The sequence below is a fragment of the Coregonus lavaretus genome, assembly GCF_964263955.1.
Source record: "Coregonus lavaretus genome assembly, chromosome: 8".
NCBI lineage: Eukaryota > Metazoa > Chordata > Actinopteri > Salmoniformes > Salmonidae > Coregonus > Coregonus lavaretus.
The window spans coordinates 23,978,481-23,997,094 of record NC_139995.1 but is presented as its reverse complement, the minus strand read 5'-3'; the positions used below and the strand labels follow the sequence as shown (position 1 = coordinate 23,997,094).

At 46.8% G+C, this 18,614-nt stretch overlaps 1 protein-coding gene across 1 annotated transcript in view; it reads right to left on the bottom strand.

The window, feature by feature from the left end:
• Positions 1 to 18,614, bottom strand: part of LOC311133973 (membrane-associated guanylate kinase, WW and PDZ domain-containing protein 3-like) — a gene marked incomplete at its 3' end in the record, with an annotated part of 156,031 nt that overhangs the window by 5,775 nt on the left and 131,642 nt on the right. The window contains exons 6-16 of the mRNA XM_084167599.1: positions 18,527 to 18,606; positions 16,287 to 16,344; positions 11,678 to 11,784; positions 5,834 to 6,025; positions 4,300 to 4,917; positions 2,375 to 2,406; positions 1,598 to 1,760; positions 1,221 to 1,327; positions 926 to 1,118; positions 601 to 786; positions 142 to 327 (exon numbers count right to left, since the gene is read on the bottom strand). Coding sequence (XP_084023725.1) covers positions 142 to 327; positions 601 to 786; positions 926 to 1,118; positions 1,221 to 1,327; positions 1,598 to 1,760; positions 2,375 to 2,406; positions 4,300 to 4,917; positions 5,834 to 6,025; positions 11,678 to 11,784; positions 16,287 to 16,344; positions 18,527 to 18,606 — 1,922 coding nt within the window. The remainder of the gene's footprint in view (positions 1 to 141; positions 328 to 600; positions 787 to 925; positions 1,119 to 1,220; positions 1,328 to 1,597; positions 1,761 to 2,374; positions 2,407 to 4,299; positions 4,918 to 5,833; positions 6,026 to 11,677; positions 11,785 to 16,286; positions 16,345 to 18,526; positions 18,607 to 18,614) is intronic.

The following is an 18,614-nucleotide window of genomic DNA, read 5'->3' as shown; positions in this document are numbered from 1 at the left end:
ACACACAAATACATGTCACACCATTATGATAACACAAACACAAACCAACCATCCTACACGGTAGTCATTGGTATATGACTGGGAATACCAGGGAGACCAACACAGTCCCATCTCATGGGTGATACTACTGGTGAAGCTTACCATCCTCAGGGACCACGGTGAGGGTGACAGCGTTGCCAGCATCCTTGATTAGCTGAACGATGTCATTGTGAGACAGCCTCACGATGGACCGTCCGTTGACCGCTGAGATGCGGTCGCCCACGTTCAGCAGGCCACAGCGGTCAGTGGGGCTGCCTTCGATGATGCGTCCGATCTTATGAGGGATCACTGCAAAGAGAGAGTTGTCTGATGATAACACACCAACCCCACTCGATGGATTCAGTCAGAAATATACAATAGGTCTGTGAGGGACTAAATTATTCATTTGTATAGGAGTAATAATCTTTTCACAGTCATCCTTTAAACTCTGTTTTCATACTTTGGGTGATACGATGCTATATTATTTATAATGGCTTGGTCTTGCTTGAACTAGAGGAGACTGGTGTGTGTTTGGTTGTGTCTGGGATAAGCAGTGGTGCTAGGCATCGGGTCCATCCTCACCTCCTAGCGGGGGCTTGCTCTTGGAGGTGAGGATGACGAAGCCGAAGCCCTCACTGTCCTTGCGGTGGAGGGTGATGTCGAAGGACTCGTGGTCCAGCACACTGGGCATCTGGATACGAGGGAGTCTGGGGGAGCCATTCACCAACACTGGAGCCATGTGGAGCCCTGCCTCCTCCTCAGTCATATCTGATTGAAAAACACATGTAGAGTATAGACTGAAGAGCAGTATCAAACGTGTGTGTGTGTGTGTGTGTGCAAGTGTTTATGCAAGTGTGTGTGTTAGTGACCAAGATGTAGAGGTTCCAGGCAGTCAGTGAGTGCTCACCTCTGTAGATTACTTTCCTACGCACGGTCAACATGACCTGACCGTTGCGGGCAGCATTGGTCATCAGGTCCAGAACCTGCTTGTGGGAACGGCCCTTGACCATGATTCCATCGATGCCTATGAGCTCATCACCAGCCCTCAGACGCCCATCCTTCTCAGCTGCACCCAGGGGCACGATGGCACCAATATACACCTGTTAAAGAGAGAGTCACACTCTGAGTCAGAAACACTGAAGAAACACTGTCCGTAGTGTTAAAAAAGTAGAAAGATAATCTAACAGGGAGGAAGTTCATACTTCGGTACTCACTGGCTGCTCTGGACCTTCTCCTCCCAGAACACGGAAACCAAAGCCAGTCTCCTGGTCCCTCTTGATGAACACATCCAGGTCCTTGGTGTGAGGCTCTGTGGACAGTTTACAGGGGTTAGATAGGGTATCAGAGAGGTGAACACCACTCAATCATCCAGTCAGCAGGGTGAACTCACAGGCTTATCTTATAGTTCACATTGATACTGGATCCACAAATGTAGGGTGACCATTAATAGACGGTCATGAACATACAAATGAAACACTGACATCCATTTACTACTACAGAGCTATGGATGGAATATAACTGAGCACAAGGCTGCTAGACCTCTCCTACAACCAGACTCTGTCTGTGGATGTGCACTCACGCTTGCTCTCCAGCAGGGCCTTGGACTTGAGGTACATCTCTGTGGCGTCCCGTTTGGGCGTGTCGTTGCGCAGGGTTGAGGTGTTGGAGTGGTAGGGGAGGGCCTGGGAGACAGAGTCTGTGACACAGTCCAGAGTCTCTGTGCTAGCTGTCATCTCCTGCCTCTGATGGGGTCACAGAGCCACAGACACAGCCACAGCACAGTTAGAGCACATTAAAGACCACACAGTCTATATATACCTCATTATCCAGACACATAGCACAGGATGTAATGGTGATTGAATACTAAAGGAGCAAAAGGTCATTTCACTGCTGGCTCCCACATTGCCTTCACATTACCCCGCTAGCTTGATGGTAAACCAATGGCCAACGGGACTTGAATGTAATTTACCATCCACAGGCGGAAGAATATTTCCCTATGGCACTGACAGGCTTATTCTGTGGACAAGGCCAGCTTAATCTAAAGCCGTCATACGAATATACAGTCTTATCTAAAGAGGCTCTGTGCTTCATTACCATTGAAATCCCCAGACAAAAGGCTGAGAAAATGAATGCTGAATAGAAGTAATTAAGACCTTTTTCAAAGCAAACAAAAGGAGGCCGTGTGAAACATAATCAATATTCAAATTTATACCGGTAGTTATCATTTAATGTGATGCAATGGGGCTTGCTGGTTAGCTCAAGGACAAAAGGCTTTAATATGAAAATGAGGGATAAGTGCCAGGGCACACAATAGTAAAACACAGAGTATTATAGAACAGTGTCTGCTTTTACTCACAGGCTTCAGGCTCTTCACAGGAGATGACTGACCTGTGAGAAACACAAGGATGATTCATGAGAATGTTTAGAAAAGCATGTACCAATGAGACATCAACCAGTAGATGGCACTGCCTCCCTAACAGAGAACGAGAACGGTGAAGGAATGACTGTGTTTAAATAGTCTAGACTCAGGAGGTATAAAACAGTGCTGTAGCATACTCCATCAAGGAACATGACATCACTGTGTTATTAAAGATAAATAGGAGATATGTACAGAGAGGGGACCTAAATGAGAGAGGACTAGTATAGCATAGAGTTAGCGAGAGAGAGAGAGTCATGCATGAAATCCAATGACCAATAATGCTTTCTACTGTCAACTGTACAGTACACCCACACGTTCCATCTCTCGCGCTCAGATTGTTCCCACACTTAATGTGGCTCCAGCATTAAATGGATTCACCAACATGCACTTCTCTGGAAGTCTAGAGGGGACGACTGTTCGTCTGATAAGCGTAAAAGGGTTAATGGACCCTGGTGTAACCGGGAGATCCAGCTCCATTGTAAAGAATCAAGGACATGAAGGACATGAAATAAGACGATAAGATAAATGCAGTATGTTCTCTCTCCGACTGCAGGGTCATGCTCTGTGTGTGTGGGGTGGGAGGCACAGGGTTGAGGGGTGGAGGGTGGGAGTGTAAGGGTAGAGAGGAAGAGAGAGGAAGAGAGTGGGACCGTGAGGAGGAGACCCCTGGGGCCTCCCACTCCCAGTGCCATACAGCGATTAGCTCTGGCTCTTTAAGGGCCACGGATATAGAAGCATGCAGAAATCCTCTGAGCCTCTGATGATGATCAAAGACAATCCAGCTCATCGACTTGTGTACCATTTTCCCAGGACGGCGGGAGATGGATGTGGGAGACGTTTGAAGGATGCTTTCCCCTCCCTCTCTCCAGGAGCAGAGCAGGCAGAGCAGAGCCCCGTGCTTATGTAACTTCCCTTCCTAGGCCTGCAACAGACTGCAGTATGAACGCCTGATGGAGAGAGAGCCTCAGCAGAAGCTGTGAAGCAGCCTGAAGAGATACAGTATATATTCTGTACAGGGAGATGTGGTACAGAGATCTGTGCATACAGAGAGGTGTTTAAGGGGATATGTGAAAGGTACACTATACAGTATATAAAAAAATATGTGGACACCCCTTCAAATTAGTGGATTCGGCTATTTCAGCCACACCTGTCGCTGACAGGTGTATAAAATCGAGCACACAGCCATGCAATCTCCATAGACAAACATTGGCAGTAGAAAGGCCTTACTGAAGATCTCAGTGACTTTCAACGTGGCACCGTCATAGGATGCCACCTTTCCAACAAGTCAGTTCGTCAAATTTCTGCCCTGCTAGAGCTGCCCCGGTCAACTGTACGTGCTGTTATTATGATGTGGAAACGTCTAGGAGCAACAACGGCTCAGCCGCGAAGTGGTAGGCCACACAAGCTCACAGAATCAAACTGCCGAGTGCTGAAGCGCGTATCGTGTAAAAACTGTCTGTCCTCTGTAGTGTATATGTGAAGGGTGGGTTGGGTTGCATAGGGGGTCTCTACAATTGTCATTACTACGTGATCGTTTAAGCCAAAGAGGCAACAGTCCCTCGTGTTCACCTACAGCAGACACAGTGACATCACCAACATTTTATAACATAGTGCGTGTGTGTGTGTGTGTGTGTGTGTGTGTGTGTGTGTGTGTGTGTGTGAGAGAGTGAGTGATAGTTGACCCACTCTCTCACCTCCTGTCAGTATCAGCACATTGACCTCCCTACTCAGGGACACTGTTGAGGTCACACTGACAGTGATATCACTGTATCACACTAATGCCATGGCAACAGTAACATGCAGCAGCAGTACAGTCACAGTGTTAGTGTTATGTAACACAAGTCAGCGTTAATAAGACTCACCTCCTCTGAGCACCAGCACGTTGACCTCACTCCCCACCTGCAGGTCTTTGAGGATGTCCACCACCTGGGCGTGGCTCAGTGTCTGCACGTTCTGACGGTTGATCTCCTTGATCACGTCTCCCTTCAGCAGGCCGCGGCACCACTGGGCATCCAGAATCATCTTCACCTTCTGGCCCAGGGGGCAGTCTGCGATGGCAAACCCAAACCCGCCTGGGCCCTTCACCAGGTGCACGCTCACAAGTTCGGGCTGCAACATACCTGTTCCCCCCTGCTCAGGACGCCTCCCGTTGGGCAGGGCGGCCACCACGGGCCGTCCGCTGGCGTCGGTGGTGACGTAGTGAAGCTCCTGGGAGGAGCCATGCAGCACGTCGCCCTTCACCAGCAGGGGCTGGCCGTTGATGAGGGGCACGGCCGTCACCACCTCGCCCCCCTGCAGGGGTTGAGAAGGTGGGGGAGGGGGGTCCTCACTGTCTGGCTCCACGTCTGGGGGCAGCGGGTAGCCGCGGCACAGCACCATGTCAACATACTGACTCACTGGGATGGACTGGAACATCTGCACCACTTCAGGGTGGGTCTTCCCCAGCACACACGTCCCGTTGATCTCCACGATCACATCGCCTGGCGGGGGGAGACCAGAGAGGGAGAGGGAGAGGAGAGAGAAGGAATGGAGAGAGATAGGGAGAGGAGAGAGAGAGAGAGAGAGAGAGAGAGAGAGAGAGAGAGAGAGAGAGAGAGAGAGAGAGAGAGAGAGAGAGAGAGAGAGAGAGAGAGAGAGGAACTAGCCTTAGTAAACAGTAAAACTATACAGACTTACCCATGGAAAATGTAATGGTTGTTATGGCAATATAGTAGCTTGTTAGCTAGGTGACTCTCTTGTTTGTAACGGACTGAATTATTTTTCAGTTGGATCATCATTATCAGAAAGTCCTCTATTCGACATGACTGTCAAACAGGTGCCACCCCCTCTTCTCCACATTCCTTCGTCCTCCCATCTCTCCCCATCCCTTTCATCTCATGTCCTACTTACCTCCCTTCTTCCTGCCACTTCCCTCCTTCCCTCCCCCCCTCCTCTGCTCCCTCTCTTGCCATGATGTGTTCTAACAGACCTCAACTTGCGGTGCTTCCAGGCAGATCATTAGGAGAGAGCTGAGTATGTTTCCTTTACATCTCACCCTGACGGCCAGCTCAGAGAACAGCAACCGCCGTCAAACAGGAAAGGCATGTTGGTTTCACAGCTCACACAAGCAAAGCTGCTGAGGATGCAGAGCCCCAGACAGCCTCAAAGCTAAAGGAATATCAGAGTGTGCAACAGAGATACAGGGCTTCACACAGAATCCACCATAACCTGTCCTGCTCCAGAATGATCCCCTTGAAAATGAAATTCTTGCTCTTTCTTTCTATTGCATCTCTTAGGGAAGTGTTAGGGTAAGTGCAGTCCCTCTATTGGGACCAACATGCCTTTCATTAGGTTCACTAGCTGATTTGGTGAAAGTGTGTGGCTCTCCACAGCTCAGCGCAGCAGTGTACTACTCACCGGAGGCAATCTTTTTGTTGTTGGCAGCAGGGCCGTCGCTGAGGACATTCTTCACCTGCAGGAACTCATCATGGCGGTCGCCCCCGATGATGGTGAAACCAAAGCCCTGGGAGCTCTTCTTCAGAGCAGTGTGGAACATCTCTCCCTGCAGCTGGGACGGGTCTGGGGTGAAGCCTGACGCAACCTGCTCACCTGCAATGTGAGTGTGTAACATTGGGAGTGTCAGAGCAAGTTGCATAGCTAAATAAGGTGTGACAAACAACAACATAGTAACAAAGTAACAACCTCAAGACAACGTTTCAAACGTTAACAAAAATAGCAACTCTGTCACGACTTCGTCCGAGGCTGCCTCCCCTCCTTGTTTGGGCAGGCTTCGGCGTTCGTCATCACCGGCTTACTAACCGCTGCCGCCCCAATCATCATCCCAATTGTCTCGTCTTGTCAATCACATACACCTGGTTCCTATCCCCTAATTAGTCTGTATAAGTGTTCCCTCTCTGCCCCCTTGTCCTTGTGGGTGATTGTTAATTGTGAGAGTAATGTAGCTCGGTGGAGCTACTCGTAACATTGTGTTGCCAGGGTAGATTTTCCCCTGTGCCTGTTTCGTTGATCGCTATTGGAGCGCATTTGTGTGTCAACGAAGGAATAAACTCTGTATTCGGTGAATACCCTCCTGCGCCTGACTCTTTTCACCACACTCATCACAGAATCACCCACCCGCTATGGAGTCAGCGGGAGAAGAGCGCATGCCTGGAGTCGTGGCACAGGTCCAGGAGCATTCCACGATGCTGGCCAGCTTGGGGGAAGCGATGGATCGGGTTCTTCAGGTTGTCCAACGCCTGGAGAGAAGAGGACCCGATCTGTCGAGACCAGCTGGCCAAGCGGATCCAGCCACCTACACCCCAGCACCCGGAGGGATCCAGATATCCCGACCACGGGCATTTGATGGGACGGCGGCGCTGTGCCAGGGATTCCTCCTCCAATTGGAGCTTTACTTCGCCAGCATCAGGCCGGCGCCATCGGAGCGGGAGAAGGTGTCCGTCCTCGTTTCCTGCCTCTGTGGGAAAGCCCTGGAGTGGGCCAATGCGGTGTGGAATGAAGGAGGAGCCGCGTTGGAGGACTACAGGGAGTTCGCTCGCCTCTTTCGGGCGGTCTTTGATCACTTGCCCGAGGGTCGAGAGGTGGGCGAGCGGCTGGTCCACCTGAGGCAGGGGACGAGGACCGCGCAGGACTTCGCATTGTAGTTTCGGACGCTGGCAGCGGGGTCCGGGTGGAACGAGTGGGCCCTGATCGACCATTTCCGGTGCCATCTGCGGGAGGACGTCCAACGGGAGCTAGCCTACCGGGACACCATGTCCACCAGTTTGTTGAAGGACAACATGGCCATTTGTTTGGACAACTTGCTGGCATCCAGAGGACGTCGGATCTGCCCGTTTCCACCCCGGACGACTCGGATCCCGAGCCGATGGAGCTAGGTGGAGCCGCCGGGCGAGAGAGCGGAGGAGGACAGCGACAGTGCCACTCTGGTGGCACAAAGGGACAATACACCTGCTCTTATCCGTGATCGTCTGATCTTCTGGGCACCCACGTCACCCTCCTCTGGTCACCCAGGTATCGGTCGTACTGTGCGCTGCTTGAGCGGAAAGTACTGGTGGCCTACCTTGGCTAAGGACGTGAGGGTGAATGTCTCCTCCTGCTCGGTGTGTGCCCAGAGTAAGGCACATAGGCACCTCCCAGCGGGTAAGCTACAACCGTTACCAGTTCCACAACGACCATGGTCTCAACTTAGTATTGATTTTCTGACTGATCTTCCCCTCTCCCAAGGTAACACCACCATCCTGGTCGTTGTGGACCGCTTCTCCATGTCCTGCCGCCTCCTTCCTCTGCCCGGTCTCCCCACGGCCCTGCAGACTGCGGAGGCCCTGTTTACGCACGTCTTCCGGTACTACGGGATGCCCGAGGATATAGTGTCCGACCGAGGTCCCCAGTTCACGTCCAAGGTTTGGAAGGCGTTCATGGAACGTCTGGGGGTCTCGGTCAGCCTGACCTCTGGGTTCCACTCCGAGGCAAATGGGCAGGTGGAACGAGTAAATCAGGATGTGGGGAGGTTCCTGCGGTCCTACTGCCAGGACAGGCCGGGGGAGTGGTCGGTGTTCTTGCCATGGGCAGAATATGCCCAGAACTCTCTCCGCCACTCCTCTACTAACCTAACACCATTTCAATGTGTTTTAGGTTACCAACCGGTTCTAGCACCATGGCACCAGAGCCAGACCGAGGCTCCTGCGGTGGATGACTGGTTTCGGCACGCGGAGGAGACGTGGGACACTGCCCACGTTCACCTCCAGCGCGCCCTGCATCGTCAGAAGGCCAACGCTGACCGTCACCGGGGGATCGGGTCTGGCTCTCGACCCGGAATCTGCCCCCCCGCCTGCCCTGCCGGAAGCTGAGCCCACGGTTTGTGGGCCGTTCAAAGTCCTGAGGAGGATCAACGAGGTTACGTATAGGTTGTTACTCCCCCCTGATTACTGTATTAACCCCTCTTTTCATGTGTCTCTCCTCAGGCCGGTGGTGGTTGGTCCGCTCGAGGAGTCTGAGGTGTGGGAGGTTCCTCCACCTCCTCTGGACATCGAGGGGGCCCCGGCGTACTCTGTCCGCTCCATCCTGGATTCGAGGCGTCGGGTGGGGGGCCTTCAGTACCTCGTGGAGTGGGAGGGGTATGGTCCGGAGGAACGGTGCTGGGTCCCAGTGAGGGATATCCTCGATCCCTCCCTGTTGCTGGATTTCCACCGTTGCCATCCGGCTCGCCCTGCTCCGCGTCCTCCTGGCTGTCCCAGAGGCCGGGGTCGGCACGCTGCTGGAGCTGCGCGTCAAGGGGGGGGGTACTGTCACGATTTCGGCCGAGGCTGCCTCCCCTCCTTGTTCGGGCAGGCTTCGGCGTTCGTCATCACCGGCTTACTAATCACTGCCGCCCCAATCATCATCACAATTGTCTCGTCTTGTTAATCACACACACCTGGTTCCTATCCCCTAATTAGTTTGTGTATAAGTGTTCCCTCTGCCCCCTTGTCCTTGTGGGTGATTGTTAATTGTGAGAGTAATGTAGCTCGTGGAGCTACTCGTAACATTGTGTTGCCAGGGTAGATTTTCCCCTGTGCCTGTGTATTATTCGATTCCGTTACAGTGTATTTGCCAGGGATGATTGTTTCCCCTGTGCCTGTTTCGTTCATCGCTATTGGAGCACATTTGTGTGTCAACTAAGGAATAAACTCTGTATTCGGTGATTACCCTCCTGCGCCTGACTCTTTTCACCACACTCATCACAAACTCTCTCAAGTAAGGTACAATATTGCTCACTACAGTATAACTAAAAGCTCTTCGAACATCCTGATATGTATTTTTGTTAGCAATTAACCACAATGCAACAATAACTTTCCTGCCAGGTCAACACAGCAAGCTGTCCTGTTTTCTAATCAATAGTCATATTTGCTTTGAGTAAAACACTGCCCTGTATGATAACTAAAACATTTACAGACAAAATATTAAATGACAGCTTTAGTAGCTTAATCATTTGTCTGATGTGAATTGTAGAATTCATTAACATGCTGTTGATTCAAACAGTGACATAACACCTCGGAAATTGTTCAGTTAGGCATGAGGTCCTTTTTCATTTTCTCCCTAAAGAGCCAGTGAGTCAGAAAAATAGGTTTGTCAGGGGAGCCTTTTATAACTTTAGTAAGGAACAACATAAGGTCATTGGCAGCATAAATATCCCCTTGCACGACTGTGGACACACAGTCCAGTAAATAACAGGCTGTCAGGGTTATACTGCATCAAATGGGCCAGCTGAGCTTTTCTGTCCTATCAGCACTTTATAGCAGAAGCACAGCTTCTTTTCTCCCTGCTTCACTGTCTCTGGTGGCATTGCGATGCATTCCAGTCCTATATGATTGAGCAAAGCAGCCCTGTTGTGACTGTATGGTTCTGTATGGCCCATAGAGCAGCTCAGAGCTGAGGGGGATTTAATACCGTGTGGATGGACTCTAGCTGTCCTGTTCAATGGATCAAGACAATCTCATTTACATAATCACATTCAAATTGCTTGAACTCATTCAAACTGTGATAACCTATCTGTCATTTTGCGTATGTCTAAGGTGTGTGTGTGTGTGCGTGTGCGTGTGTGCGTGCGTGCGTGCATGTGTGTATTAGACTCCAGAGATCTCTCTGATAACATTTGAAGGCCAGAACAGAGGAACCCAAATCATCCTCAACAGCCATGATGTGTATAATGTTTGGTATAATTCACCACAGACATCAGTCAACATGACCACAGACATTCTTGTTCATGTAATTAAAATGAAGCTGCTGTTAGTGGTTAAAATGTGGAGACTGAATAAGAGCCATATAAGGCTTGTCAGTGTCAGTCTAGTTGAAATGCTGAGGGATTATCAGGGCTCTAGTGTGGGTTCTCTAGGCAGGTTGGAGTGGGGAGCCTTGTCAAAACACTGCTTAAAGAGCTTCTCATAGGCATTCACCTCAAATGAACCAGCAACTAGGACTGTGACGATCATGGAATTTTGTATGACGGTAATTGGCCAGCCAAATGACAGCATTACCGTAATAACTGTTTGAATTGCATATGTTTTTAGCACATTTTCTCATCTCCTCCGCTCCTGACTGCATGTGCTGGAATTCTATGTGTGCTGCTGCTGCACACACACACACACACACACACACACACACACACACACACACACGCGCGGTTATGACGGTTATTTTATTTTCATTACGGTTTTCATCCATAACCGTTGGTTAAACGGTTATACAGTAATTGTGCCAGCCCTACCAGCAACCATATCACCTAAACAGCCATGGTCTGGTCTGATACATAGTTTCAGTTTCAAGTTTTAATGTCAACAATGCAGTCATAGACCATGGTCAGTAGGTTCAGAAGGTGTAGTACTGCACTGTGGGAATCTGTACGTCAAGATCATGTTGTTGAAGATGACTGTTGGTTGGGGAAGTAAGGGACCTTTAGGAATTTCAAAAATGTAAATCCAAGTTGAGGTCTGATGAAATGGTCTCCACTCAGATCTTTGGTAAACACTGCAGACAGGCCTTTATGTTGCATTAGTTGCTCTGGGAATCTGTGGGCTTGGAAACCTCGAGCTAGCCTGAGGTGCAACTGCCGTTGTTTTGGTTATATCATAGTAACCGTCTGACAACCCACAACATTGTGCAATCACAGGGGAGATGGCTGTCTCAGTCCCTCCCCACCTGGCTAGTAGTAGCAAGTTAACTAGTTGAGAGATGTCTTGTTATGCTTGGCCCTTATTAAGATGTGCTGTTCCAGCAGCTGTCACAGCCACTCCCCTTCCCTCCTCCTCTCAACCAACCCATTGGTGAACTCCTCAGCAGGAGGACACGAATGTCAATCTGTACTCCCTGCGCTGTCATGTATTATACATCCACTGTAATGAAAGCATATTTAGTTCATATTGTTTATTATGGCAGAAGAGTGGCTTGTGTTCCATGCCAACCCTGGTGTGAGTATAGAGAACTGGTCTTCCCTTGGACAGAGTAGATCATACATGGCTATTCGTGCATGATGACACTTGACATGACATCTCTCCTACAACCTTGAGCGAGGACATGGCTGTTACATTTTCCACCACTGCAAACCTATTCAACACAACACAGAATGACTGAGATGTAGGAGGTCAACATGCAATCATGGAAGCTCATTATGGAGTTTATTTCAGTCTCAGTTTAGATATAACAGCCTTAAGAAAGCTATCCAGAGCTGAAGGAGTGAGGTGAAGACAAAGTGAGGTGAGTAATGTTTACCTGTGGGAGGTGGTCCCCCCTGCTGGATAGAGGCAGTAGTCTCCTGGCTCAGCTTCCTCTTAGCCTCCAGGACTGGGTTCTCAAACTGAGTTCTTTGGTTGATGTGACTGAAACAGAAACAATCTATTATGTGATTAAAATTGTAGACACCAATTTACTGACACAGACACATACAAGCTCCCATGAACCATCTGTGTGTAATTCTGCAGACCACCTGTGTGTTATTCATGATGAAAGCACTGTTATGAATGGTTATAGTATGTCTTAGAATGCACTGGGGTGATAGAAGGTACCATACATTAATTCTCAATCCATTAACAATAGGTATTTTTAGATAGCTTTCCCAGTGTTTCTTCTGTGAGCTGTTGATTACAAGTCTATACAGAGACAAGGTGGTTAGTGTCCTCTTTATGTCTATGCCTAATGGTTATGTTGTTCAAATCAAATCAAATCAAATGTTATTGGTCACATACACATATTTAGCAGATGTTATTGCGGGTGTAGTGAAATGCTTGTGTTCCTAGCTCCAACAGTGCAGTAATATCTAACAATTCACAACAATACACACAATCTAAAAGTAAAAGAATGGGATGAAGAAATATATACATATTAGGACAAGAAATGTCGGAGTGGCATTGACTAAAATACAATAGAATACAGTATATACATATGAAATTAGTAAAACAGTACGTAAACATTATTAAAGTGACTAGTGTTCAATTACTAAAGTAACCAGTGATTCCATGTTACCAGTTGAATAGAACTAGATAACTCCTGACTACTTCTTCTTCTCTTTAACAATGTAAACAGTCTGTCCCTCTGGCATAACAAAACCATTGTTTTACAGAGTTCATTTTGAACTGGAACACCGGCAGCAAAAAGTCCCCGTACATTTGCTTTTGAAACAAACAGTATGAGTTCCTCTCTCTCCCCCCACAGCCTCTACCTATGAGGGATCCTTATGCAATACCAGTAATAAAAAAAAGCAGCGTTTAATTTCCTTTTCATCACAACAGCCTCCTGTACCTCTCCTTCCATCCTTGATAACTCTCACAACCCTCCTCCTATCTCTACTGCTGCTATAATGGCTGGGTTTCAGAGATGTCCTGCTGGGGCAGCCTGAACACACACAACTTCTGTACACAGACACTCAGACTCACAAACATTGCTGTGTTTTCACCCGGGTGAATGTGATGTTACCAACAGAGCTTCAGTTTACCACCCACTGAAAAACCAATACAAGAGTCTTGATCATGGAATAGTATTGTTCTCAAATTGATGGTTCCCTAGCAGTACACCACATGTCTAGTAACACATGGTATCCCTGCTATCCACAGTCTCAGTCAAAAGTTTGGACACACCTACTCATTGCAGGGTTTTTCTTTATTTTTACTATTTTCTACATTGTAGAATAATAGTGAAGACATCAAAACGATGAAATAACAAACATGGAATCATGTAGTAACCAAAAAAGTGTTAAACAAATCAAAATATATTTTATATTTGAGATTCTTCAAATAGCCACCCTTTGCCTTGATGACAGCTTTGCACACTCTTGGCATTATCTCAACTGGCTTCACCTGTAATGCTTTTCCAACAGTCTTGAAGGAGTTCCCACATATGCTGAGCACTTGTTGGCTGCTTTTCCTTCACTCTGCGGTCCGACTCATCCAAAACCATCTCAATTGTGTTGAGGTCGGGGGATTGTGGAGGTCATCTGATGCAGCACTCCTTCACTCTCCTTCTTGGTAATATAGCCCTTATACAGCCTGGAGGTGTGTTGGGTCATTGTCCTGTTGAAAAACAAATGATAGTCCCACTAAGCCGAAATCAGATGGGATGGTGTATCACTGCAAAATGCTGTGGTAGCCATGCTGGTTAAGTGTGCCCCCACACCACAACACCTCCTCCTCCATGCTTTACGGTGGGAAATATACATGCGGAGATCATCCGTTCACCCACACTGTGTCTCACAAAGCCACGGCGGTTTGAACCAAAAATCTCCAATTTGGAGACCAGACCAAAGGACAAATTTCCACCGGTCTAATGTCCATTGGTCATTTTTCTTGGCCCAAGCAAGTCTCTTCTTCTTATTGGTGTCCTTTAGTAGTGGTTTCTTTGCAGCAATTCGACCATGAAGGCCTGATTCACACAGTCTCCTCTGATGTTGAGATGTGTCAGTTACTTGAACTCTGTTAAGCATTTATTTGGGCTGCAATTTCTGAGGCTGGTAACTCTAACGAACTTATCCTCTGCAGCAAAGGTAACTCTGGGTCTTCCATTCCTGTGGCGGTCCTCATGAGAGCCAGTTTCATCATAGCGCTTGATGGTTTCTGCGACTGCACTTGAAGAAACTTTCGAAGTTCTTGAAATGTTCCTTATTGACTGACCTTCATGTCTTAAATTAATGATGGACTGTTGTTTCTCTTTGCTTATTTGAGCTGTTCTTGCCATAAAATGGACTTGGTATTTTACCAAATAGGGTATCTTCTGTATACCCCCCTACCATGTCACAACACAACTGATTGGCTCAAACGCATTAAGAAGGAAAGACATTCCACAAATGAACTTTTAAGAAGGAACACCTGTTAATTAAAATGCATTCATGAAGCTGGTTGAGAGAATGCCAAGAGTGTGCAAAGCTGTCATCAAGGCAAAGGGTGGCTTTTTGAAGAATCTCAAATATAAAATATTTGTTTAACACTTTGTTATTTCATAGTTTTGATGTCTTCACTATTACTCTACAATGTAGAACATAGTAAAAATAAAGAAAAACCCTGGAATGAGTAGGTGTTCTAAAACGTTTCACCGGTAGTGCATATACAGTGGGGAGAACAAGTATTTGATACACTACCGATTTTGCAGGTTTTCCAACTTACAAAGCATGTAGAGGACAAAAATCCAGAATATCACATTGTATGATTTTTAAGTAATTAATTTGCATTTTATTGCATGACATAAGTATTTGATACATCAGAAAAGCAGAACTTAATATTTGGTACAGAAACCTTTGTTTGCAATTACAGAGATCATACGTTTTCTGTAGGTCTTGACCAGGTTTGCACACACTGCAGCAGGGATTTTGGCCCACTCCTCCATACATCCTCCAGATCCTTCAGGTTTCGGGGCTGTCGCTGGGCAATACGGACTTTCAGCTCACTCCAAAGATTTTCTATTGGGTTCAGGTCTGGAGACTGGCTAGGCCACTCCAGGACCTTGAGATGCTTCTTACAGAGCCACTCCTTAGTTGCCCTGGCTGTGTGTTTAGGGTCGTTGGAAGACCCAGCCACGACCCATCTTCAATGCTCTTACTGAGGGAAGGAGGTTGTTGGCCAAGATCTTGCGATACATGGCCCCATCCATCCTCCTCTCAATACGGTGCAGTCGTCCTGTCCCCTTTGCAGAAAAGCATCCCCAAAGAATTATGTTTCCATCTCCATGCTTCACGGTTGGGATGGTGTTCTTGGGGTTGTACTCATCCTTCTTCTTCCTCCAAACATGGCGAGTGGAGTTTAGACCAAAAAGCTATATTTTTGTCTCATCAGACCACTTTACTTTCTCCCATTCCTCCTCTGGATCATCCAGATGGTCATTGGCAAACTTCAGATGGGCCTGGACATGCGCTGGCTTGAGCAGGGGGACCTTGCGTGCGCTGTAGGATTTTAATCCATGATGGCGTAGCGTGTTACTAATGGTTTTCTTTGAGACTGTGGTCCCAGCTCTCTTCAGGTCATTGACCAGGTCCTGCCGTGTAGTTCTGGGCTGATCCCTCACCTTCCTCATGATCATTGATGCCCCACGAGGTGAGATCTTGCATGGAGCCCCAGACCGAGGGTGATTGACCGTCATCTTGAACTTCTTCCATTTTCTTCCAGTTGTTGCCTTCTCACCAAGCTGCTTGCCTATTGTCCTGTAGCCCATCCCAGCCTTGTGCAGGTCTACAATTTTATCCCTGATGTCCTTACACAGCTCTCTGATCTTGGCCATTGTGGAGAGGTTGGAGTCTGTTTGATTGAGTGTGTGGACAGGTGTCTTTTATACAGGTAACGAGTTCAAACAGGTGCAGTTAATACAGGTAATGAGTGGAGAACAGGAGGGCTTCTTAAAGAAAAACTAACAGGTCTGTGAGAGACGGAATTCTTACTGGTAGGTAGGTGATCAAATACTTATGTCATGCAATAAAATGCAAATTAATTACTTAAAAATCATACAATGTGATTTTCTGGATTTTTGTTTTAGATTCCGTCTCTCACAGTTGAAGTGTACCTATGATAAAAAGTAAAGACCTCTACATGCTTTGTAAGTAAGAAAACCTGCAAAATCGGCAGTGTATCAAATACTTGTTCTTCCCACTGTACGTGTTTGATTTGGGCTTCGTCCCCGTCGTTTTTCATGCCATACCTTGTGTTGGGTGGAGTAATAAAAAAACCTAATACGTATTCCTGCGCCTGTCTTCTAATCATTATACAACATGTCCAAACTTTTGACTGGTAGTGTATACATAATGTATACTGTACCTATGGTTAGTTTATGATCTATGGTATTGCTGGGGAATATGTGGTGTAGTATCTCTCAGATATAGATGTGGTGGCAGAGTGAACAGACTTACTCTACATAATATGTTCCATACTGTGGGTCCTCTATTTCCTCCCAGCCATACGGAAGCTCTGTGGATACAAGAAGAGATGCATTGTGTTCAACTACTATAACACAAAAAATGCACATGTACAGCACTGCAGGATAACAGGGCATAGTGATGAGAAGAGACCAGCAGACACTAGACACAATGCTTATGCACACATTACAGTTGGGCGACATAACCATTTCACTGGGGTTTCCAGGTATAAGACGAATAACAAGTTTGCTTTATTTTCCTCCTACCAGGGAAGTTAAGCATGAGAAAATGGGCATGGAAAAAAAAAAACACTGACATTTTGCAGTTTTTGCAGGCAGCCTGGCTGGAATGGCTGCTGTACTGTACATCATGCAATTACAGCTGTGAGTCTTTCTGGGTAAGTCTCTAAAAGCTTTCCACACCTGGATTGTGCAACATTTGCCCATTATTCTTTTCAGAATTCTTCAAGCTCTGTCAAATTGGTTGTTGATCATTGCTAGACAACCATTTCAGGTCTTGCCATAGATTTTCTAGTAGATTTGTCACGCCCTGGCCTATAGAACTCTAGCTAGTTTGGTCAGGGTGTGAATTTCTAGGTTTGTATTTCTATGTTTGGCCGGGTGTGGTTCCCAATCAGAGGCAGCGGTTGCTCGTTGTCTCTGATTGGGGATCATACTTAGGCAGCCAGTTTTCCTGCCTGTGTTGTGGGTTTTTGTTGTGTTCCTGTGTTAGGCTTGTGTGTTAGCCTTTGGACCGTCACGGTTAATTTTTGTTATTTTGGTTACTGTGTCGTGTGTTTATTCTTTAATAAATATATACGCCTTTCACGCTGCACCTTGGTCCGTCCCGTTCCTTAACGTACGTGACAAGATTTAAGTTGAAACTGTAGCTCGGCCACTCAGGAACATTCACTGTCTTCTTGGTAAGCAACTCCTGTGTAGATTTGGCCTTGTGTTTTAGGTTATTGTCCTGCTGAAAGGTGAATTAATCTCCCATTGTTTGGAGGAAAGCAGACTGAACCAGGTTTTCCTCTAGGACTTTGCCTGTGCTTAGCTCTATTTCATTTCTTTTTTATCCTGAAAAACTCCCCGGTCCTTAAAGATTACAAACATACCCAAAACAGGATGCAGCTATCACTATGCTTGAAAATATGGAGAGGGGTACTCAGTAATGTGTTGTATTGGATTTGCCCCATACATAACACTTTGAATTCAGGACAAAAAGTAAATTGCTTTGCCACATTTCTTTGCAGTATTACTTTAATGCCTTGTTGCAAACAGGATGCATGTTTTGGAATATTTTTATTCTGTACAGGCTTCCTTATTTTCACTCTGTTTTCACTCGGTTAGTATTGTGAAGTAACTACAATGTTGTTGATCCATCCTCAGTTTTCTCCTATCACGGCCATTAAACTCTGTAACTGTTTTAAAGTCACCATTGGCCTCATGGTGAAATCCCTGAGTGGTTTCCTTCCTCTCCGGCAACTGAGTTAGGAAGGACGCCTGTACATTTGCAGTAAATTGGGTGTATTGATACACAATCCAAAGTATAATTAATAACTTCAACATGCTCAAAGGGATATTCAATGTCTGCTTTTTTTTACCCATCTTTTTTTTTAACCATCTACCAATAGGTGCCCTTCTTTGCGAGGCATTGGAAAACCTCCCTGGTGTTTGTGGTTGAATCAGTGTTTGAAATTCACTACTCGACTGAGGGACCTTACAGGTAATTGTATGTGTGGGGTACAAAGATGAGGTAGTCATCAAAAATCATGTTAAACACAATTATTGCACACAGAGTGAGTCCATGCAACTTATTATGTGACTTGTTAAGCAAAGTTGTACATTTCAGCTTTTCATTTTTAATTAAATAGAATAAAATTAAAATAAACATAATTCCACTTTGACATTATGGGGTATTGTGTGTAGGTCAGTGACAAAACAATCTAAATGTAATCCATTTTAAATTCAGGCTGTAACACAACAAAATGTGGAAAAAGTCAAGGGGTGTTAATACTTTCTGAGGGCATTGACAATCCTATCTGTATAGAAACATAGTCATGTATATTTGATGAGCTCTCTGTATATGTGAAATAATGCAGGGGCTGAGGGGCATACCCATGTGTAAAACTACATGTGTATACTAGTAGTAGTAGTAGTGGTAGTAGTAGTATTAGTACTGATAGCTGTAAGTGCTTCCTGTATGTATGGTCCACTAAGGTCCTGAAGCCTTACCTCCATCCTCACACTTCTCTGGGGGCTTGGCTTTCTTGGCCAGGCGGGGGTCCAGCCAAGTGGTGGTCTTGCTGTTGTGACTGTGAAG